A 22,615-nucleotide genomic window follows, 5' to 3' on the forward strand; every position below is an offset into this window, starting at 1 on the left:
CTCCTTGTTCAATCATTTTTCCTCGTTAGGCTGATGTTGTATTTTTGTTTTCGTGCCTTTTTCCCTTTCATGGGTGATCTTTGTTTGCTGCTTGGTTAAAATGAAATGATTGATGATACTTTTGATTTTGTCTGCAGAGTCGTGTGTTTGGGTCCAAGTCTTTGCTCCGTCGTGACATCTGACTGCAGGTGAGACTGAGAGGAACGGCAGGTTTTCAGACTGTGTGAGTGTGTGGTCTACAGGAGAACAAACACAAGAACCACAGAGAATAGTTTTATTCTGTATTGAACACAGTTTCTATCAGTGACAATACTGAACAGCAGAGAACAAACAGGATAATAAAGCTAAGGTTTGGAAAAAATCCTGAGGAGACAAAGCTCAGCTTCCTTCTCACAGCTGATTTTTTTTTTTTTTTTAATCTCTTTCCTTAACATTGTGAGACAGGACATTTTTCCACACTGTCATCAGGAAGTGGACTTGGTGGAAGTGTGTGCTCTGCTGAGTGAAATTCCAGTTATTAATCCGGTTATTAATTTCATAATAATTGAACCATTTCATTACATGCAGAAACAGCAAAGTCAGCTGTCCACCTGTCTTTATCCATAATATCCAAGCTCAGGACACCAAGACTTTTATGGCTGCATCATCACATCTGAGGATAAACTCAGTCTGACAAACACGTCTGCAAACTCTGACATGTACATGACATTTTAAAGTGTTGTGGGTCTGAACAGAGTTTCTCCTCACACGTGTTTGTCCTGATGGATCCATCACTGGGTGTCACAGGACTGAAGAGGCTGATGGATCATGGGAGGTGAAGGGTTCAAATCCAACATAAAGGAAAAATAATAATGATATAATGAGCAATAATCACATGGCTGCTTCAGTTCTTATCAAATTCAAACAGGTTTACACTCAACATTACCACTGAACGTGAACGTCAGAACAAAGATCAGGCAGTTTGATTGACAGGACAGATGATCAGAGGGGCGGAGTTTTTACCACCATCATTGGGATAGGGACAGAAGTATGGGTGGAGTTTCTCAGTGAAGGAGCAGCCAGTAAAGGAGAAGATAAGAGCTGCAGCATCTACGTCATGAAAGGAGACCAGACCCTCCTCATAATCCACAAACACCCCCACATTCTCAGGCTGAGACTTCAGAGACAGACGGACTGAGGGGTCAGTACAAGCTTTGTACTCATTTCCATTTCTCAACCATATAGTCCAGTAACCATTCTCAGGACTCTCTGTGATGTTTCCCTTCCTGTTGATCGACTCTCTGGCCACTCCTAAATCCCAGTCAGTCTTCCCTTTAACCTGAACCTCAAAGTAAAATCTGCCTGAAGAGAAACTCTGCTTTCCTAAGACACATGGACACAGATCAAATCTCTGTGAGTTGTCTGGGAGCTTCTTCTTCACATCACCATCATTTACTTGTTTCCCATCATCAGACAGGATGAGCCAGGGATTCGCTGTATCAGGATCAAGAGTCACATCCACTGCATACTGCTGGATCCTCTTCAGCTCAGCCTCAAACAGCTTCTTCATGTCTTGACTGAGCGTCTCCTCCAGCTGAGCCACAGCTTTCACCACAGCCCCCTCATATGATGGTGGACGGACTCTGACCTCTGTCCAGTCCTTGGTGGGTGGAGCAGCTTTCAGGGATGTGAAGTTTTGGAGGAGGTGGAGGTGGTCTTCAGAGAGTGAGAGCTGCTCCACCTCAGAGCTTCTCTTCTTCAGCTCCCAGATTTCCTGTTCCAGCTCTGTGATGAAGCCTTCAGCCTGTTTCTCTGTGCTTTTCTGTTTCTCTTCCATCTCCTCAATGAGCTTATTCAAGCTTCTCTGAACAGACTCCATGAGAGCTGTGAAGACTCGAACACCTTCTGCGATCTTACTCTCTGCCTTTTCCTTGCTGAAGTCCACTGACTGTTTGATCTCCTGAATCTTCAGTCGTCTCTCCTGGATCATCTGCTGAATCTCAGCCTCTGTCTTCCCCAGCTCTGCCTTCTTTCCTTCATATTCTTCTTTCACAGGAACAAACTCATGTGTCTTGTGGTCTAACACAGAGCAGAGCATGCAGACACATGTCTGGTCGGTCTTACAGAACAGCTCCAGAGGTTTGTCATGCTTGCTACACATCCTGTCTTCCATGTTGTCCACAGGGTCCATCAGCTGATGTCTTTTCAGACGTGAAGCCGTCAGATGAGGCTCCAGGTGAGTCTCACAGTAGGAGGTCAGACACACCAGGCAGGACTTCAGGGCCTTCAGTTTGGTTCCAGTGCAGACGTCACAGGGAACTTCTCCTGGTTTGGAAACTTGTTGCTCTGAGCTGCTGCTGCTGGCTTCCTGTTGAGCTTCCTGTCTGAACTGAGCCACCATCTCAGAGATGAAAGTATTGACCCTCAGCTCTGGTTTTATGTGGAAAACCTCTTTACACATGGGACACTGGGACGGGACATTCGTGTCCCAGTGCTGAGTGATGCAGTGTTTGCAGAAGTTGTGTCCACATGGTGTGGAGACTGGATCAGTGAACACATCCAGACAGATGGAGCACAGGAACTGGTCTTCAGATCGCAGGTTGCTGGCTGCAGACATGTCCACACACTGAGGACAAAAGTCAAAGTGTGAAAAACAATGTTCCAAATATAAATTCAATCATTATTGTTGAGTTTCAACATTATGAAGAAAAAATACGGTTTGATTCTACAGTTGAACATCACTGAACTTCCTGTTTGATTGGACCTTTAAGTTTTTGTTCAAGCTGTTGTTGTAACACAGTAAATATTAGGGGTGGTTAATCAGTCCAATTTCCTTATTCGATTCCATTACGATTATTGAGTTTCCATTTGACAACAGTAACTCAAAATACACCATAAATGTATTGCACCATTAAAAATCAGTCAGCTGCTGAATTACTCAGCTTCTGTTTTACTGAGAAACATCTCACAGCACCTTCAGTATTGTGCAGTGTAGCTGTAACTGTCACCGGGGCTGAGTCTGTCGCCACCTCGTGGAAAGCACGTTGATTCGGTGGAATGAGGCTTCAGTTGTCTTTAGCCCACGCAGCCTCCTCTGGATGTGAGCCCTCATCCATCCATCCATCCATCCATCCATCCATCCATCCATCCATCTGTTTTCTGTACCGCTGGATCCGCCAGGGTCGCGGCAGAGCTGGAGTCTATCCCAGCTGACTATGGACGAGAGGCGGGGTTCACTGTGGAGTGGTCGCCAGTCAATCACAGGGCCGACACACAAAGACAGATAACTACACACACACCTAGGGACAGTGTAAAGTAGCCAGTTAACCTAATGTGCATGTGTTTGGGACTGTGGGAGGAAGCCGGAGTACCCGGAGCAAACCCACGCAGGCGCAGGGAGAACATGCAGACTCCACAGAGGAGCTCAGACCGGGGCTCGAACCTGCGGCCCTCATGTTGCCACAGTACTTTAGCTCAGTGCGGCAAAGTTTGCAGACACCGTTCGTCCTGTCGACGTGTTTAAAACTCCTGCCATGAAAACCAAAATGCATCCACACGCTCGCGCTCAGCCCAAATGGAGCTGCATGGATTGGCTGGTTGCCTCTGGCCTCGCAGGTACACTAAGCTCGGGTGCTGACTCAGTGACAGGGTATTTTGTTATGACTGTTAGTCACAGCGCCGCCCTGCAGTTAAATCCTGTATGACAGCCAGTAACTGGCGGAGTCACTGCAGTGTATTAAAAAAAAAAACGATTTTTGGAAATTTAATAATCGACTCATAATCGTCCATAATATAATCGCGATTAATCACGAATCGATTCTTTTCACCACCCCTACTAAATATCAGCTGTACTCACCAGTATTTGAGCCGTTGTTGAGAATATCCTGATGAACTCGGTTTGAGACAGACAGAGATTTGTCTCGACTGCAGCTCTGCTGTCGCTATGATGAACTTTCACTTTCATTTGATCAGCATGATGTTTAACCTTTCCTGTGCCAGTGTTTCTCCACCCGTTTGTGAGGTTTCGTTTCCTCCTTCAGCTTCAGACACGAGTACAGAAACATACATTTGGATGAAGATGAGTTTAATCTTTAGGGAAACTTGTGACTTATTTCATCAGCTGTTTTCTACAGTCTGAGAAAAAAGCATTTTCATGATTAGGAATGAGGCTGAGGACTTAGTGCTGAACAGTCACTTTTTGTGATAACCAGTGTTTTCTGGTAATTACGGTATTCAGATCAATCATCCAGCAGGCTTTACATAAAACATCAAAAACAGAGTAAGAGAAAAAAGTAAAAGAAATAAAAGGTAGAAAAAGTAAAGTAGTATAACTGGTGAAAGAATATCGTAACGACCAACGTGATGTAATGAAAGGAGAGCCGAGAGGGTCAACAGACCGTTCTATTGCAGGAACTTAACGGTTACTGCCGTAAACACGCCAAATGCAGCTGCCGCAAAGTTTCAGCCCGTCACTCAGGCTGACTCACTCTCACGCACCACTCACGCACGCGCACCCGCGGGCGGGCTCCCGTCTCACGCACACTCATCCAGCCCCCTGCCTTTCACGTTCAGTCACGCGCCTCTCACACACACATACAGTGCATCTACAAACAGTGAGTGACCACAGAACCCCTGAGCAACACAGTTTAACAGCATCAGTGGTGGTTTTCAGTCCCTCTGTGATAGTTCTTTGTAGTGTTTTGTAGACTTTGTTTCTGCTCTGTCTGTCTGACAGGAACTTGCTGTCTTAAATTAAATTATTTTTTAATGTCTTACATTTACGTTTAATTTTGTGATTTAGCTTCTGTCGCTGCTACAGTCTCATTCTTGGTTTCAGTCGAGTTTCTGTTGTTTTTGTTTGCGTCTACGGATGCCTCTAATATTCAGAATTCATCTTCATACACAACTCAAAAACCCCTAAAACGGTCATTTACTGTTTCATTAACTGTAAATAATAAATGTAAAGAAAAATTTTTAAATAAGTTTATTCCTCACATTTTCAGTCAGGCGTTTTACAAACGCCTACATGCTGTCAAACGGCGGGGGCCTTACGGGTCCTTCCTGCTCCTCAGCCGCTCCGCCTGCTGCTTGACATAAACCGACTACCGGAGAAAAATCACGAAATTCACCCGAAATCCTCCGAAAACCGCGCGGGTCCCGGGAGTTATGATGGGTGGTAGGACGAGCGCGATAGCCGCGGGGGTGTGCGGGGCTCTGTTCGTCGGTTACTGCATTTATTTCGACAGGAAAAGACGGAGTGACCCCAACTTCAAGAACAGGCTGCGAGAACGTGAGTGTTGACCTCCTCTTCCTCACCTTCATCAGGCGTGGGAGCTCGGATCCGGTCCAGCGTGGCCTGGTCTGGTTCGGTCTGGTTCGGTTTGGTTTGTCTTTGAGCTTATCACAGTGTTCGCTTGTCACAAACGCTCTGTATTCCCGGTACAGTCCGGTATGGCTCGTTTAATGACGCTCTCATGCCGAACTCCATTCAGAAATCATGCATTTTAATGTTTGACTAAACAGACAGTAAACGGAAGGAGAATGCCACATTTTCAGGCCTTTCCCGGGTCTTCAAAGAATTGAGCCAATCATTTTCTAAGTGTATCTGTAGACCTGAGTTTTTATAATGTGTGATAATATTTTAAAGTGTTTCTGCTTTATAAACAGTTGCTTTGTTTACCTGCGATGTTTTAGTGTCATCTTTTGGACCTGCTAACACCGGGAGATGAATTAAATATTGTGGCATCTCAGTGTGACATTTTTTTCTTAATTACGAAATGTTCCCTAATGCGGAATGAACTTAGGTACATAGATAAGTTCTATAAAACATTTATATGAATTGAATGTCCTTTTAAGTATCACCTTTTTTTGACATTCATACTTTGTGGTCGTTGGCTCCTTTCATTGTGTGTTTCTGTGAGAGACTGAATGGAACAAGTAACTGGAAACAGATATGGGAGTAAGATGATGCTGTCTGTGGTTAATTGAACCAGAACTTCTCAATATTATTAGAAAATCTTGTTAAGTTGTGTTTAACTGACAGATTTTTCAGTGGAGTTTGGTGTGAGTTTATTCTTTGATGTATTATCCCTTTACTTATTCTCTTAAAGATGATTTAAACGGCTTCATATGAACACAGATGCTGTTTGTTCACTTCCCTGCTGCAGCTCAGATCTGTCCTGCTGGTGACTGAACTGTCAACCATCCAGTCACAAGCCAGAGTGAATGTTCACAGACTGAACTCAGCCCAGGTCTTGTAGTGTGTGTGACTGTGCAGCGTCTCTTTATTCTTTGTTGTTAGTAAATATGACAGAGACACAACAGAGTGAGAGGGACTGTCCTTCTCCTCTGACCAGCCGACAGGACACACCCTGTCCTGTCAGCTGGGCTCTCAGCCAGGTGGAGATTATTGTGTTATTCAGGGAACAGTGACCTGTGGCTGCGTGCAGAGTAACACTGCAGCACGTTAACACTGAGGATCAACCAGCTTCATGCAGCTGTAACTTGGTTCCCGAAGAGCTGAGAGTTTTGTAGAAGTCGTTTCCAGAGGTTGATCTGTGAACGGACGGAGAAGGTTGTGACATTAAAACTCAGACTTTCTCTCACTTTTTATTTCATGGTGCTGGAGCGGTGTCCTGGCCAAGCAGGGATGCTTTCAACTTCAGACAGTTCTAACTGGTGTGGTGTGTGTGTGGTGTGTGTGTGGTGTGTGTGTGGTGTGTGTGTGGTGTGTGTGGTGTCTGCTTTGTGTTTCTGTCGTTATCACAGGGAGGAGAAAGCAGAAGGCAGCCAAGGAGAGGGCAGGCCTGGCAAAGGTGAGCACGGTCTGAGGTTTTATCTCGGTGCGATCACCTGTCACTCACTTCAGAGCAAACCAACCTTTACAGTTTGACTGAAACACTCATTAAATTATAAAGCACAGTAAAACAAATTCTCCATGACTCAAACACGTAATAAAAGTTTACTCAGCAGTTCTGCAGTCCTGTCTCTGTGTTCAGGGATCGGAGTCAAGAACCAGACTGATTCTGATGGTCCGGACCGATTCTGATGGTCCGGACCGATTCTGATGGTCCGGACCGATTCTGATGGTTCGGACCGATTCTGATGGTCCGGACCGATTCTGATGGTCCGGACCGATTCTGATGGTCCGGACCGATTCTGATGGTCTGGACCATCAGAATCATTCGCCTCAGAGCTTGATTAAGACCCGCCCAGGTAGAAATATCACTGGGATCCAGTTTAGGTAAATCTCACATTAGAACACCTTAATTCACTCTTTTCAGACTCTCACCTGTCTGAGCTGCAGTAACTGAGTGGGAGCCAGAGGCCAATGCTGCATATGAGGCGTTTAGGGAACATCTGTAAACCGTAGAGACAGAAAATAACCAGGGTTACACTCTCTGCATGCACATCAGTCACACACCGTGGCCACCTCAAGTAAATTCGGGGGCTGAGATGAGATGAGCTGGCCCTTACAGTGTTTAAGTTCCTGTGGCTGAATGTTGATTCTCCTGCAGCTTCCAGACCTGAAGGACGCTGAGGCGGTGCAGAAGTTCTTCCTGGAGGAGATCCAGCTGGGGGAGGAGCTGCTGGCTCAGGGTAACACCTCCCACACATCAGCACCTTCTTTTCATCCATACGAGTGTATTGAGTCTCATTTCAGGTTCTCTGTCCACTGAAAATGGTCTGAAAGGACATGCTGTGTTTCTGCTTCGCTCACAGGAGACTACGAGAAAGGTGTGGACCACCTGACCAACGCCATCGCGGTGTGCGGTCAGCCTCAGCAGCTGCTGCAGGTCCTGCAGCAGACTCTGCCGCCGCCGGTCTTCCAGATGCTGCTCACCAAACTGCCCAGCATCAGCCAGGTAGGCCACAGTCTCTAACTGGTCTCTGACTGGTCCATCATCAGCCAGGTGACCCTACTCCACCCTAACTGGTCCAGAATCATTCAGGTAGCCCCAGCATGTCTCCAGCTGGTCTAACTTCACTTCACACAACTTAAAATCAAACCACAGCTCTGTGTTTGTCTTCCTGCAGCGTATCGTGAGCGCACAGAGTCTGAGCGAGGACGATATAGAATAAGAAGAGGACTGAGACGAAACAACCCCTGCCCACCGCCCTTCCTCACTCATCCTCCTCTTCCTCATGTGGACCTCCTCCTTCCATCACGACCCGCCAACGCCTCGGCCTCCATCGCTCCGGCCGACGTCCATCGCTTCCCACCAAGGCGTCCTAAAGGGATCTAGTTTTTTATTCCTGGTTTATCCGTGACAGTAGTGTTTGTGTTTTTTTACATTACCCGTTTCGGGGTATTAGAATATCTCCATCACAAAAACCCAGAGAAATACAAACAAGCTTGTTCCTGCGCCACCAACATCAAGTACGTACCAACTAACTGGACGGGGTTTGTGCTGAGAACATCGCTCAGCTCCTTCCTTCAGGGTGGAGCAGCATCGTATCCCAGGTTTACACGGTCTGACATGTTTGTCCCGGCCGTCTTCATGGTTATGATGATATCAGCCGTAGACAGAGGAACGATAATCTTCTCTTTGCTCGGATGCTTCACAGAGTATTTATTGTTTTGTTATCAGTTGTCGTTCTGTTCAGTCTAGACTCAAACACTTTTTCAGAAGTGATGAAATGTTTTGTTCATGTTAAAGAGGACGAGCCTCTTTAGGAAAAAATAAAAAAATGAGCAAACTCTGAAGTTGTTTTTTTTGAGTTTTAGATCAGGATCAATATTCTCGGTCCAGTGATCAGACTCCAGGCTTTACAGCAGGTGATTGACAGCTCAGACCGAACCTCAGACCTGAACTTTTAAACTTTGGAGGATGAGATGATGAGAGATGACAACAAACAATTCCTGGCTGTCATTTGTGAAAACAAACACCCAGCATTGCTCTGGGATTGGACGCTTTGGATTCCAGAATCTCAGAGCAGATTACACCTGTTCACCTCCTGAGCACAGTCCACAGCTCGGTCTATGTCCTCCACTGTGGACTGAGGTTATTTTAGGTTTCTGTTCCAGCTGTGGAGGAGCGTTCACACTGAGCTGTCATCACTGAACTATCCAAACTTCACTTTGAGCCTCAACACTCACCGTAGCTCCGATCGGTCGGATTCAGCTGATTCCCTACAGATTTGAACAGAGTTGAATCTCAAAGTGAACGTTGAGCTCTGAAACATCACGACTGCGTCTTTGTTCAATTTATTGTTTCCATTCAGAAATCACAGATTTACAAGTTTTGCAAGAAACAAAAAACAAAAAAAAAAAAAAAACATCTGTTCAACAGGAAAACCAGAAACTTTAAAGTTAAAAAGTTTGAACTGACACGTTTTATTTCCTTTTTTTATTTTATTCCATTCACCTGCTGCAGGAGAGAATGTAAACCTGTACTGGACCAGATGGTTTGACAGGAAGTGGATGAGGTGCAGCTTCGTTGCTCAGGTTTACTGAGTGAAACCAAACCTGCTGCTTGAATCAGGCCCCGGCTGTTTCCCACAGCTGAAGCTGGATCCCAGTCTGCTTCAGTCAGAACGAATCTTCAACCTTTCATTTGACTGACATGTTGAATATCTCCTCACAGGTCAGATGTGAACGGCCTTGTTTGGCTTCACTTTCCTCTTCAGTCCTTTCTTTTTAGTCTTTTTGTTTGGATCCACCATCTCTCCTTTGAAGGAGCTGCAGCCTTTTGTCACCTTTTGCTGGTTTCCACTGAATTTCTTTGGAGGCCTGACGCCGCCCCGACCGACCCCTCCCCGACCGGCCCCTCTCTCTGGCCCTGCGCCCTTCACAGGACTCTTTGTAGGGCCCTTGGCGGGGCCCCTGCCGGTGGCTCCTCTGTTGTTAGTTTTATTCTTCTGCTTTTCTTTCTTCACTGATCTCTTCACCCGGATGGACCTGCCCTCCAGCTTTGAGCCGTCCAGTTCCAACGCCAGCTGAACCGAGTCTGCGCTCTGCGACAGAAGACACGAACAGGTCGGAGGTGTTCACACACAGCACACCAACACGTGCGCGTTATTTCTGAGTATAATGACTTCATGACTTTTTTGTGTCTGTAAAGTTCAACTGCAGAAAATCAAAGGTTCAGTTTTATATAAAAGATTTTTATTATTTCTAAAGGGAGAAATAATTTTTCCAGATTTCTTTTCCAAAATATCCTGAGTCATAAAACTGACGTCACATTCCTCCGTTCTCTCTCAGCTTTAGTTTGAGGGGACTCACATCCACACTGGACTTTATATCAAAGTCCCCCAGCTGAGGACAAAGCAGCAGGACACCGTACCTCAAACAGGACGTAGCCGAATCCTTTCCCCAGTCCGGAGTTCTGGTCTCGGATCAGTCTCACTGCCTCCACCGGACCACACTCCTCAAAATGCCGCCGAAACAGCAGCTCACTGATCTCTGAAAACACACCGAGTTAAAAAGCTGATGTTTGTCTGCAGCGGATCTGATGTCACTGACTTTGGGACGAGGACGAAGCAGAAAGACTCACCGAACGAAAGGTTCCCCACAAAAACAGAGCGTTTGTGATCGTGCTGCAAAGACGAGGACACGGGCAGGATTTAGCATCGACAGCTGACTCAGCACATTGTACATTAACAGGTCAACAGTGCTGGCTGAGGACTTACTGATGAGCTGTCCGTCACTCTGTCCACTCGGATGTGAAAGTCCTTCTCTATCTCCGTCCCGTTCCTGTCCAGAACCGTCAGAATAAAAGACGTTTTTACATGATGAGTTACAGCGTTGCTATGACAACATCATCACACGGTGCAGGTAACAGCGAGCGTCTCACCTCTCTAACGCCCTGCAGACTCCGTCCTCGTCTTTAAACACCACGTAGGCGTTTATGCTTTGTTTCTTCGGATGAATTTTGCGTCTGAAGAAAAAAAACCTCATTTATAGAAAAGAGAAAGAAGATGTTCCTGCGTAGTTCAGTTTCAGTCTGTTGGTGGGAAAATTTTTTTTTTTCCATTTTAGTCTGAAAAAAATGTTCAAATTTACATTTACACATTTAATTTTCGACCAACAACCCGTGTGGAGGATTCAGTGTTTTAGTGTTATGAGATTAACTGACTGTCAAACTGATTTTAACAAGGAACTTTTACACTTCACGTTTATACAAACAGAAGTGTGATGATCGGGGGCAGTGAACGCTTCTTCTCTCAGACCTGTTCCGTTCATGTGTATCTTAATAAGCTGATGAGAAGAATAAACCGTGGGAACAGAAACGTACTTGATGGCTGCGACCTTGCGGGACATGGATGGATCCTCTCTGACCTGCAGGGAACAAACATCATGTGACTGAGGGAGGAGGTCAGACAGGAAGTTACAGTTCCTTCAATGAACAGGTGATTTACAGCATCATCCAATGAATCAGAAAGAGTCACGCTTTGGAAAAACTGGCCTTTGAGGATAAAGGTGCTGCATCAGTTCAGGACCAAACGGTTTGTTGGTGTGTGTGTGTGTGTGTGTGTGTGTGTGTGTGTGTTTTTACCACAGAGCGAAACCGGATGGACTCGATGGATCCTTTATCCCTGAAGAGGCTCCGCAGGGTCTGATGGACAGAAAAACAACATCAGGATTTCTTCACTTTCTTACGTGTAGATTCTAAAACTAACAGCTTGAAAGTTTAAGACTGTTTTTTCCTCAGGTTAGACCTGATCGATTTTAGGAAAAGATCTGACTGATTCTGTGAATTCGATTTGATTCACATTTTTCTTCAAATCCAGCTTCAGTGTAACATTTACAGACATGACGGAAAATTCCATCACTCCATTCAAACATTAAACGCCATCACTCTGATGCAGGAATGAAAACTAAAGTTAAGAACTGATTTCAAATGTGTTTATGAAGCAGGAACTTTCTATAAAGTCACTGAGCAGCAGCAGTTATTACAGATGAAGCATCTTTGACTGTCTGAACTCTTTGTCCTCTCCGGTCAGTGGGACAGTCTGCTGTCTGCAGGCAGACACTTTTCAACTCCCAGTCATTTACGAAATGTACAGTCAGACTAAGACACGGCTCGGTCGCTCTGCGTGACCACATCTCAGCAGCTGTGGCAGAAAACTCCACGCTTTTTGTTTGCACTCCCACGGACAGCTGTGGGATGGCAGCCCGGCTGCAGCAGGTACAGTGCGGTGTGTGATGGCAGCCGTTATCTCCCGGTGTGTTCGCTGCTTCGGGCCTGAGCATCGTTCTCACACTTCTCACCGGAACTTCTCCGTCATACAAACACCTGCGGTGATTCTTCAGGTGCTCGTGTCTCCGCTGGATGCTGCAGCTTCAGGTGTTGCACAGTACCTGTTTCTGCTGCACGTCTGCGGCCTCAGAGCAGAAACGCTCCCAAATGAGCGACGAGCTGTTTTTACTGGGGATTAAACGCCGTCACTCCGCTTCTGCTGCAGCTGAAGCCATTTGACTAATGAAGCAGCAGGTGGAGCAGGTGATGCTGATTGCGTCAGCCTGACCTGTGCACGCGCAGCACGCCGCTTCTGATCGGTGAGCTCGTGCAGGTAGGGAGACGGCAGGTATGTGTGAAACAGTGGACACAGCAGATCCTGGGTCAGTCAGGAGCACTGCAATAACCCGCGGCTTTGGCGATCACGTGATCGCTTTGTGTGAAATCGCAGTTTGATCAGAAACCGATAAATCGATCAGTCCTACGTCAGTGGCCTGTTTTTGGTCAGAAACTGAAGCTGAGAACGACACTGAACTATAACTATAACGTCTCCTTCACTGAGGGAACAGCAAAGTGTGACAGCTGTACCTTCTTGGTGCAGCTGATGGGCAGGTTACCGACGAACACCGTCCTCTTCCTCTTCACGGCCTCCTCCTCTTTGCTGGCCTTCAGCCTCTGCCTCTTCATCACCCAGCGCTCCACATCGTTCTCTCCGCCCGACTCTGAAGCCTTCCTCTTCTTCTTCTTCTTCACGGGCGTCTCCTGCCCTCGCTCCTCTTCGTCTGCCGTCTGGAGGCTGCTCTCCCTGAAAGCAGGAGACGAGGAGGAAGAGGACGGAGAGAAAGAGACAGAGTTTCAGAGTCACAGATGAAGGTTTCATTTGACTGAGGTTAGACACTGACGCCAAGAAAAAAAAACAACAGAACAAAAGCAAAATTAATAGAAAGGAAGTAGAAACGGAAGCGGACACGGACAGAACAGCTGTTTTCACCTGTTTTCCAACTTCTGCTCGGCTGCTGATTTTAACTTTGGTGGCTTCTTCTTCTTGTGGCTGGGCTGACCTTTGACCTCTGGAGTTTCCTTCTGCTGTTGCTTTTCCTCTGTGCTCCTTTTAACAGGCTGCCACAAAACAGGATTCAGTGACGTGATATTCTAACAGCCTGAGATCACACACGCACACACACACACACACACACACACACACACGCACACACACACTGCTCGTGTTTGATTTACCTCCGGTGCAGGCTGAAACAGAAGAGACGCAGCTGGTGCAGCGGTGCTGAATAAAGCCGACAGCGAGCCAGAGGCTGCAGGCTTCGTCTGGAACAGACTCCCTGACACCTGACCCACCACGTAGTCAGCTGACTGCTGTTCTGACGATGCCTTCGCACTGAGCACAGAAACAGAGTGAGGAAGGTCAGAGCAAAAGTCTAATGTTATTTACACAATCCAACATCACAAATGACAAATTGGCCGCTTTTCAATCTGCGCAGCGTGCGACAGTCTCCACTCCAAAAATCATTTTAATGGGGAAAAAGAATGAGCTCGGTCCCAGCGGGGGACGGATCAGTCTTCCAGGATGGACAGACATGCAGCAGATGCTGTGAATTAGAGCAGAACCACAGACAGACCGTAACCGCGCTGAGAAAACACACTGTGATCGAACTGTAAACTGTTCAGTTCGGCAGCGTCAGGTCCGAGAATCCGATGTAAGAACAGAGTCGTTGTCTGATCGATCGACTGATCCATTGTTGCACCTCTGCTGCCGCTGGCTGACGGATCCCTCCTTCCGTTCAGCACTGCGGTGGCTTCCTGGCATTAAAGTGTGTGTGGAGGTGTGTTGTTACCTTTCAGAGTAAAAGTAAACGAGTACCGGTGTAGGACGCTCATATGCAGCGATTCATTTTCTACGGTGAGGATGGAAGTGTGTAAACAAACCCGTGGTGAACTTTCTTCTTCATGGCTTCTTCAGATTGTTCCCGCGTCACTCGGTGACTGACTTCCGGTTTGTTGTTTTAAATGTAAATAAATACTTTCTCAGGTTATCCACAGCATGTACACCGGTTTCTACAACTTAAACTGCAATAACATGGTAGTTACGCACGTTCACACGTTTTCCTCCCGAGCTCACTGCTGTGCTACTGCGAATTATATCCCACCGGGAACACGGTCACAGAGACACAAAGGTTCCCGTCAGTTTCCCTGAATTCAACGTTGATTTGACGCCATTAAACTGCGCACTTCAGGTCTGGGACAGTAAGAATTATACAGACGTAAAGAAATTTTTCTGTATATTTATGGTGTTTTGTTTTTTTTTCAGGAAAATTTCGTGGGAGACGAGTACAACGCTGAAATCGGTCACTTCCGGTGCGTGATGTTTTGGTTTGGGAGCTAGCTTAGCAGCTAAAACGCGTCAGCAGCTACATCTTTAAACGTTACCGGTCAGTCTTTACTTCCGTTTTTATATTAGTTTATATTTTATTCGTGTCTTGACCATCCGGGGCCTAGTATAAGAATAAATTCAGCTAACGTAAAGTTCTAATGGTACAAATAAGTAAAATTAGCGTAACGCTACTAACACGGCTTCATGTTAACACCTGATTGTGGAGCTTCGTAAACCGCGGAACTAAAATGTGTTTCTCGGGTTGAACGTGCGTCTCTCCGGCTCTCCTTCGGCAGGTCGCTTCGATGGGAGCCGACCAGACGGAGCCGGAGGTGCCGGCGGACGCGGTGGGCAGGCGGGTGTCCTGCGGCGGGGAGCGAGCCACGGTGCGGTACGCGGGCCCGGTGCCGCCGACAGCAGGTCAGAGCCGGTTTGTCAGAGGGAGATTTCAGTTTAATCATCCACCGTCTCATTGTTCCACCTGTTTAGATTCAGCGGATACAGACCAGTCTGCTGTGGGTCTGTGTCCAGAGGTCAGTCATGTTTGCTGGACAGTCGTTGGTGTGGAGAGAATGTGGCATTAAAGGAAACAGCCAGGTTGAGACTGATGGCGAACTGTCTTTATTTATTTTGACTGTTTGAAGCTTTGGTAAAACTTAGTGTTTACTTGCTGTGTGATGGGTTAGATCGCAGGCTCACACTCACACACGAAAAGTAACCCGATGTTTGTGCTGTGTGTTCAGGGCTGTGGCTCGGCGTGGAGTGGGATAACCCCGACAGAGGCAAACATGGCGGCAGCCACGAAGGAGTCCGTTACTTTACGTGCAGGTACTCCTCTGACCACATGGAGCCACACGGAGAAATGTATGAGTTCACGGTGTTTTATGTCTGACAGGTGGATGTTGTGTCTCTGATAGTTTTCTCTCTTCTCTCTCAGACACACAACAGGAGGCTCCTTCGTCCGCCCAGCGAAGGTGAGCTTCGGAGTGGACTACCTGACCGCTGTGCGACAGGTGTACCAGGTTGACACAGAGGAGGTGCTGAGTGAGGAGATCTCCATCTCCTCCAAGAAGCTGAAGTGGGGAACCATCAAGGAGCGCAGGTGCGATGCTGTTAGGGGGAAGAAATGCATGATGGTCTGTGAGAGCTGCGTCTGACGTCATGAAACAAGTCAGCGTGTTGTTTTTCTGTCTGTAGTTTTGAGAGTCTTCCATCAGTGTTACTGAGCCGCAGGGACGTGAACGGCCCCGGAGACGACGGAGAAATCAGGAGGACAACACCCAGTATCTTTCTGAGGAGACACTCAGGCCTCGTCTCACTCTGTGTCCTGTCGCTCGGGTGATGACCTGGCCTGGAACAGTAATCGTTCCCCTGGTAACGGGCTGGCTGTGATAGCTGGTTGGTTGTTGGTAGCATGAATGTCTTTGTGCTCAGTGACACCTTAACAGCTGCAATCAGACGTCCAGTGGTTGGACCTGAGTGGGACTCTGCTGTCCCGCTGGGAGGACGTGGCCGCCATCACCCAGCAGCTGGACAGACTGGAGGGACTTCAGCTCAGGTGCGGATGGACGGACGAGTGTGTGCGTGTGTGTGTGTGTGTGTGTGTGTGTGTGTGTGCATGCGTGTGTGCATGCGTGTGTGTGTGTGTGTGTGTGTGTGTGTGTGTGTGTGTGTGTGTGTGTGTGTGTACACGTTCTCCTGTCACTGAACATTTCACCCTGTTTTATCATTTAGCTCCAACAGACTGAGTTTGCCCTCTGACCCCGCGGCTCACTGCCAGGCTTTCTGCAGCCTCAAAGTCCTCGCACTCAACAGCTGTGACCTCACCTGGGCACAGGTACACAACTCTGTACACAACACCACACACAATATACAACACACATCATCATCATCAGGATCAGTTTAGAGATCCTTTCACGCTGACTTATCTCCACTGTCACAGGAAAAGTTTGTCAAATATATTTATATTATATATCTATAGTAATGTATGTATATATTTTTTATACTGATTTCTCTGAACACCTTCTTCTGTCTCTGCTGGTCTCTGCTCAGATCCTGGAGTGCGCCCCCATGTGGCCACAGCTGGAGGATCTCTGTGTGGAGGAGAACAACATCACAGAGCTGCAGAGGTGACGTCCTCGTTTACCTGACCTTCAGACTGGACCTGGTGTGTTCGTGTCCTCAGTCGTGGCCCGGACACCGAGTCCTGAACCTCTGATGTGTTTGATCTGTTTAAGGCCGGAGGGGCTGCTGCAGTCAGTGAGGAGTCTCAGCCTGTCCTCTAACCCTTTAGTGCAGGACAGCGTGCTCAGTATATCTGCTCTGCCCAGGTACTGTCCACAGCAGTGTGTGTGTGTGTGTGTGTGTGTGGTGTGTGTGTGTGTGTGGGTGTCTGTGTGGGTGTGTGTCGGTGTGTGTCTGTGTGTGTGTGTGTGTGGTGAAATGAACTGTTCTGTGCTGTTTGATTTCAGACTGGAGCAGCTGAACTTGTCCAGGACCGGACTGTCTGTCATTCAGTTTGATGACGCTGCTCCTGGTAATGATGATGATGATGATGATGATGATGATGAAGTTTATTTATTTGACGCTCATAAAAACCACAGATTACTGAGTTTTTTCCAAAGACCAAACGCAGAGGAAACAAAAGGAAAAGCAGAAAATAAACATGTTAGCTTTACATACGTTCAGCAGTTTGATTTTCAGATGTAACCTCATCCCAGTTTGACCAGTGAAGCTCTTCTGATTTCTCACACATCATGTCAGAGACGTTGTGATGTGTTGGTGTGAAACTGTCGATCGTCCAGTTTAAATGTTGAATCTTTGCTGTGTAGGATCAAACACATCCATGTTTCCAGCACTGAAGACTCTCAGCCTGGACCACAACAACATCACAGAGGTGAGTGTGTGTTCCAGCGCAAACACAAACACAACAAGCAGATCGAACTAGGACTGATCGATTCATCGGTTTCTGATCAAACTGCGATTTCACACAAAGCGATCACGTGATCGCCAAAGCCGCGGGTTTTTGCAGTGCTCCCGACTGACCCAGGATCTGCTGTGTCCGCTGTTTCACACATACCTGCCGTGCTGCGCGTGCACAGGTCAGGCTAACGCAATCAGCATCACCTGCTCCACCTGCTGCTTCATTAGTCAAACGGCTTCAGCTGCAGCAGAAGCGGAGTGACGGCGTTTAATCCCCAGTAAAAACAGCTCGTCGCTCATTTGGGAGCGTTTCTGCTCTGAGGCCGCAGACGAGCAGCAGAAACAGGTACTGTGCAACACCTGAAGCTGCAGCATCCAGCGGAGACACGAGCACCTGAAGAATCACCGCAGGTGTTTGTATGACGGAGAAGTTCCGGTGAGTAACTGCTGCTGCTCAGTGACTTTATAGAAAGTTCCTGCGTGTTTCTGCTTCATAAACACATCTGAAATCAGTTCTTAACTTTAGTTTTCAGAAGAAAATCGTCAATCAAATCAGAAAAAAAAGAAAAATGAATCTTTTCCTAAAACCGTTCAGCCCTGGATCAGACACGAAACATTCGCTGTCTCTGATCCTTTTGATCTTTTATTTCAAAGGTTTGTTTGTGATGTTAAAAGCTTTTTTTTTATTGTGATGTCATAATCACAGCTGGATTTTCCACGTGTAATAAACTCAGGTCGTGTGTTCACATCCTGAAGCGACGGACATGTTCTCTGGACAGTGCTGAGCAACACGAGGTTAAAGGGACACGGACGTGTTCTCTCTGCTGTCGACAACTAAACAAGATGCGTTCAAAATCAAAGCATGGCAGCGTAAAGTCACTTCATTACATCTGTCTGTCTCTCTCTCTCTCTCTCTCTCGCTCTCTCTCTCGCTCTCTCTCTCTCTCTCTCGCTCTCTCTCGCCCTCTCGCTCTCTCCCTCTCTCTCGCTCTCTCTCGCTCTCTCTCTCTCTCGCTCTCTCTCGCTCTCTCTCGCCCTCTCGCTCTCTCGCTCTCTCTCGCTCTCTCTCACTCTCTCTCTCTCTCTCTCTCCCTCTCTCTCTCCCTCTCTCCCTCTCTCTCCCTCTCTCTCCCTCTCTCTCCCTCTCTCTCCCTCTCTCTCTCTCTCTCTCTCTCTCAGTGGTGTGTGGTGGACGAGCTGGCTAAACTTCCCAGTTTGGTTCAGTTTTCGTGTCGCGGTAACAAACTGGTGAGCAGCGATGGAAACCCCAAAACAGCCAATCAGATGCTGATCGCCAAACTGGGACAACTGGTCGTCCTCAACAGCTGCGAGGTGAGATCAGCCTGTGTGTGTGTCTCTGTGTGTGTCTCTGTGTGTGTCTCTGTGTGTGTCTCTGTGTGTGTGTTTGTGTGGGTGCGTGCGTGCGTGCGTGCGTGCGGTGGGTGTGTGTGTAAGAGCGCGCGCGCTCAAGCTGACCCGTTGCCATGGTTTCCATCAGATACACCCCGAGGAGAGGAGGGGGGCGGAGCTTGACTACATTAAGATGTTTGGATTGGAGTGGTTGAAGGCAGGTGGGCGGAGCCAGCCCAGCGCCCAGTTCACCTGTCGGCACCCCCGCTACCAGAGCCTCATCCACAGTAAGTCTCACTCACACCCACAGCAGGTCGCAGCTCACATGGCTGATCAGTGACTGTACTGACATCTAGTGGCAGCTACAGGAAACTGCAACAGACACGTTCTCCATGACCTGCAGGGCTTTTCACAAAATTCAGTCTCATTTTCTGCTGCTTTCAAACTCAGCACTGAAGCTCCGGCAGCAGAGAGCCAAAGTTCAGGAGGCCAAAGAAAGACTCAGTTATTTTAGTTTTCTCAGAACACAAACGAACAGAGTCACTGTTAAATGACTGACAGATGATCAGTCAGTGCTGAGGCCGCTGATGAACATCGTCTCGTTCTGTTTTTCAGAGCACGGAGCTCCAGAGGAAGGAGAGCTGAAGAAGCCGGAGCCGTTTGCTCTGAAAAATCAGCTGTTGAGTGAGTTCAGCTCTTTCTGCTTCCTGGTCTCTGATTGGCTGATATACACAGGACACGGATAAACAAACTGTGCAGAGTAAAACCACAGCAGGTAACACTGTCCTTGTCTCCCCTCACCAGAGATCACCTTTGTGTTTCCGGATGATGCCGATCGGACGCCGATTGAGAAGAAAATTCCAGGTGAAACAGCAGAAACAGCTGATTTGACTCAGACTGAACAGTCTCAGGATAATAATCTCACAGCTTCACCATGTTTGCTGCCCTGAGCTGGAAATGCACTGTGGGTCTGAGTCTGTTCACTGAGCAGGGTGTGGAAATCCTTCTCAGCTGAGTTAAAGAGCGTGTGCTCTGTTCTGCAGCTACCATGGTGGTTCAGAAGGTGAAGGGGCTCCTGTACAGGCTGCTGAAGGTTCCTGCTGCAGATCTGAAGCTCAGCTACACCAGCCCCAAGGTAACAGCTGCTCACACACCGCTGCACTCACACTATGATAAATGGACCCTCAGTAAACACTGTGATGTATTTATACAGTAGAACTTCAGCCTTTAAACAACATTGGATCAGTCCGGCTGCTGCAGTGGTTTCTGAGGACTCAAGGTGACACAGTGTCCCTCCTCCTGGTCTGACTCAGCTGATTGGACGTGCATTTGTCCTTTGTCCTCGTGCTCTCTGTTGATGGGTAAAATGTTATGTTCTCTCTAGATGGTGGGGACAGAGTTTGAGATTGACAGCGACCTGAAGACTCTACAGTTTTACTCCATAGAGGATGGAGACCAGGTGCTGGTCCGCTGGTCCTGACCTGGACCAGGACAGAAGCTTCAGCTACTTCTGTGTTAGACTGAGATCCAGCAGCAGACTGTGGACGCCGTCCACCTCTGTCCCTGTTGGAGAGGACGCACGGACTCACACTGAGAGGTGGATTTTCCAACAGTGACTCTCAGACTGGATCTGATGACACACGGAGAAAATCACTGTTCAGAATAATACACGGCAACGCTCCACTTCCTTTATGGATTCTATTTATAGTCATCACAGAGTCACAAGCTCAGCTGTACACCTGCAGAAACAAGTTCAAGGATTTAAGAAATAAACAGACGTGTCAGCCTTGTTTTGTTAATGCTGATCCTTTGGTTTGAGATGGAACAGTTTGAGTTGGTGGGTTCACACTGAGCTGGATAATCTGTGGAAACTCCCTGTTCACATTTCAGCTTAGACACGTTACAACTGTTAATGTGTAATAAACCGTTTCAGACCAGTATTATCATACAGTTGGTTTCTGGTCATTTCATTTAACCCAGCACAAAAAAAAATGAAGATGTTTCCTCGACTCAGCAGTTTTACTACGTGTCCCGATCTTTATCGACTTCCCTCTGCTGAAGAAGGCTGAGATACAGTCAGAAACTCTGGGGAAAAAACAAGTAAGAGAAGCTTGAGTTTAGAATATTTTTCCATAAATATTTTTTTTCTTTGTGGTTAAAAAGTTCTACAAAGCTGAAGTTAATACATGTGGAGTATCATCAGCTCAATCACATCTGTGTGCAGGTGAACACTGAGACCACCAGAGGGCAGCAGTGTATGTCCAGTCCTGTGTCTCTGTGCACTATGAAGTTTGAACCACTGACGTAACATTTTGCAGGTCCTCACTTTCTGACACACCTGTTTGAGGGGTAAGACTTGGTTTTAGGGTTCTGGGTTTAGGTTTGGGTTTGGGCTAGAGTTAGAGTTAGAGTTAGAGTGAGGGTCCTCACGAACGTGTGTGAGATCACAGCATGTGTTGTGAAGTGTCAGATCAGTGAGTGGGTTCAGATGATAACGTGTTCTCTGTGCAGACCTCCTGTGTTTCTGCCATGAATCCTGCAGGTCTGTCTGCTGTGTCAGGTACTGACTGCAGAGAGGAGGCTTTTACCTCTGGTGAGTAAAAACACTTTAAACTGCAGCAGCTGCTGCCTGCGTGGGTTTGCTCCGGGTACTCCGGCTTCCTCCCACAGTCCCAAACACACGCACATTAGGTTAACTGGCTACTTTACATTGGTCTGTCTGTCTGTCTGTCTGTCTGTCTCTGTGTCTGTCTGTCTGTCTCTCCACGGTGAACCCCGCCTCTCGCCCTATCGTCAGCTAGGATCGGCTCCATCTCCGCCGCGACCCTACACTCGTTGTAGACTACACCTACAACGAGTTAAGCTGTCTACTGTGTCTGTGCTGTGCTGTGAGATATTTCTCAGTAAAACAGAAGCTGAGTAATTCAGCAGCTGACTGATTTTAACGGTGCAATACGTTTATGGTGTGTTTGGGTTACTGTTGTCATATGGAAACTCAATAATCGATTGGGAATCGAATCAGGAAACTGGACCGATTAACTTTCCCTATATACATGTAACAGAACTGATAGGATATGAAAGAGGACGTTAGCACAGGAATAATCCTGCTTTCTGTTCAGTTCCCTCAGGACCATGGAGGACGTGTCTCAGGATGTTTTCCTCAGGACGTCTCTGTCCTTAACTCTGTGTCTCTGTTTGACTCCACTGCACCAGCGGTGAATCCAACATGTCTGCAGCTGTCCTCCATGATGGAGGAGCCAGGGGCCACCTCACCTCACAGGCTGCAGAGGGTGAGTGTGGCTCTCAGTGATTTCAGTGGAACAGAGCTGTGCTGCCTCTGACTCTGCTGCTCTCTGATGTGGAGGATTCACTCACCATGAAACACAGCAGACTGATGTATTTAAAAAAGTTTTATTGAGGCTTAACATAAGGCACAATATTGTGTCTGAAGCTTCTCCAGCAGTAATTTTAAAAAGCCGTTTCACTCAGTGTTTGCTTTGGTCAGTGTCGTGTTGCTGTCCTGCTGGACTGAGCCTCCCTGATGGGTTTTCAGTTAACAACAAAAAAAACCTGAGCTGAGTTTCCCAAAGCCAACGTTCCTCTAACCTGCATCATTTACTCAGTACAGGGCCGGAGCTAACGGCTATTCAGTCAAATGATCCATTGTTTTGTCTCTAAAATGACAGGAAAATGCTCAACAGCACAAAATCCAAAGGTATTTACTGTGGTGACAAAGAACAGCGTCAGACCTTCACGTCTGAGAAGCTAAAAACTGCAAATGATTAACTGATTGTCA

General features: G+C 47.2%; 4 protein-coding genes across 5 annotated transcripts; 2 read left to right on the forward strand and 2 right to left on the reverse strand.

Moving 5' to 3' along the window:
* Positions 1-721: 721 nt before the first annotated feature.
* Positions 722-3,871, reverse strand: LOC121180203 (E3 ubiquitin-protein ligase TRIM21-like). The gene is made up of 2 exons (XM_041035414.1): positions 3,836-3,871; positions 722-2,605 (listed from the first exon to the last, which is right to left on the reverse strand). Exon 2 carries the CDS (start codon positions 2,594-2,596, stop codon positions 953-955), a length of 1,644 nt encoding a protein of 547 aa, XP_040891348.1. The 5' UTR covers positions 2,597-2,605; positions 3,836-3,871; the 3' UTR covers positions 722-952.
* Positions 3,872-5,035: 1,164 nt separating this feature from the next.
* On the forward strand, positions 5,036-8,682 carry tomm20b (translocase of outer mitochondrial membrane 20b). The gene is made up of 5 exons (XM_041035454.1): positions 5,036-5,269; positions 6,748-6,794; positions 7,497-7,578; positions 7,702-7,844; positions 8,017-8,682. Exons 1-5 carry the CDS (start codon positions 5,146-5,148, stop codon positions 8,059-8,061), a joined length of 441 nt encoding a protein of 146 aa, XP_040891388.1. The 5' UTR covers positions 5,036-5,145; the 3' UTR covers positions 8,062-8,682.
* A 468-nt stretch (positions 8,683-9,150) lies between these two features.
* Positions 9,151-14,314, reverse strand: rbm34 (RNA binding motif protein 34). The gene is made up of 11 exons (XM_041035434.1): positions 14,103-14,314; positions 13,398-13,554; positions 13,153-13,280; positions 12,750-12,966; positions 11,478-11,537; positions 11,217-11,260; positions 10,776-10,859; positions 10,612-10,675; positions 10,476-10,518; positions 10,266-10,384; positions 9,151-9,936 (listed from the first exon to the last, which is right to left on the reverse strand). The coding sequence occupies exons 1-11, from the start codon at positions 14,123-14,125 to the stop codon at positions 9,568-9,570; spliced, it is 1,308 nt and encodes a 435-aa protein (XP_040891368.1). The 5' UTR covers positions 14,126-14,314; the 3' UTR covers positions 9,151-9,567.
* A 171-nt stretch (positions 14,315-14,485) lies between these two features.
* tbce (tubulin folding cofactor E) lies at positions 14,486-20,751 on the forward strand. Of its 2 annotated transcripts, none has more exons than XM_041035421.1 (17): positions 14,486-14,605; positions 14,844-14,967; positions 15,291-15,375; positions 15,485-15,649; positions 15,745-15,830; positions 16,006-16,105; positions 16,282-16,384; positions 16,600-16,676; positions 16,785-16,877; positions 17,019-17,083; positions 17,379-17,443; positions 18,649-18,801; positions 18,968-19,106; positions 19,435-19,503; positions 19,624-19,683; positions 19,863-19,954; positions 20,204-20,751. In XM_041035421.1, exons 2-17 carry the CDS (start codon positions 14,853-14,855, stop codon positions 20,297-20,299), a joined length of 1,563 nt encoding a protein of 520 aa, XP_040891355.1. In that variant the 5' UTR covers positions 14,486-14,605; positions 14,844-14,852; the 3' UTR covers positions 20,300-20,751. The 2 variants fall into 2 exon arrangements, with proteins under 2 accessions (XP_040891355.1, XP_040891356.1); XM_041035422.1 differs by having other exon boundaries at positions 14,513-14,531.
* The last annotated feature ends 1,864 nt before the right edge of the window (positions 20,752-22,615 follow it).

Source organism: Toxotes jaculatrix, chromosome 4, assembly GCF_017976425.1.
Source record: "Toxotes jaculatrix isolate fToxJac2 chromosome 4, fToxJac2.pri, whole genome shotgun sequence".
Classification (NCBI taxonomy): domain Eukaryota; kingdom Metazoa; phylum Chordata; class Actinopteri; family Toxotidae; genus Toxotes; species Toxotes jaculatrix.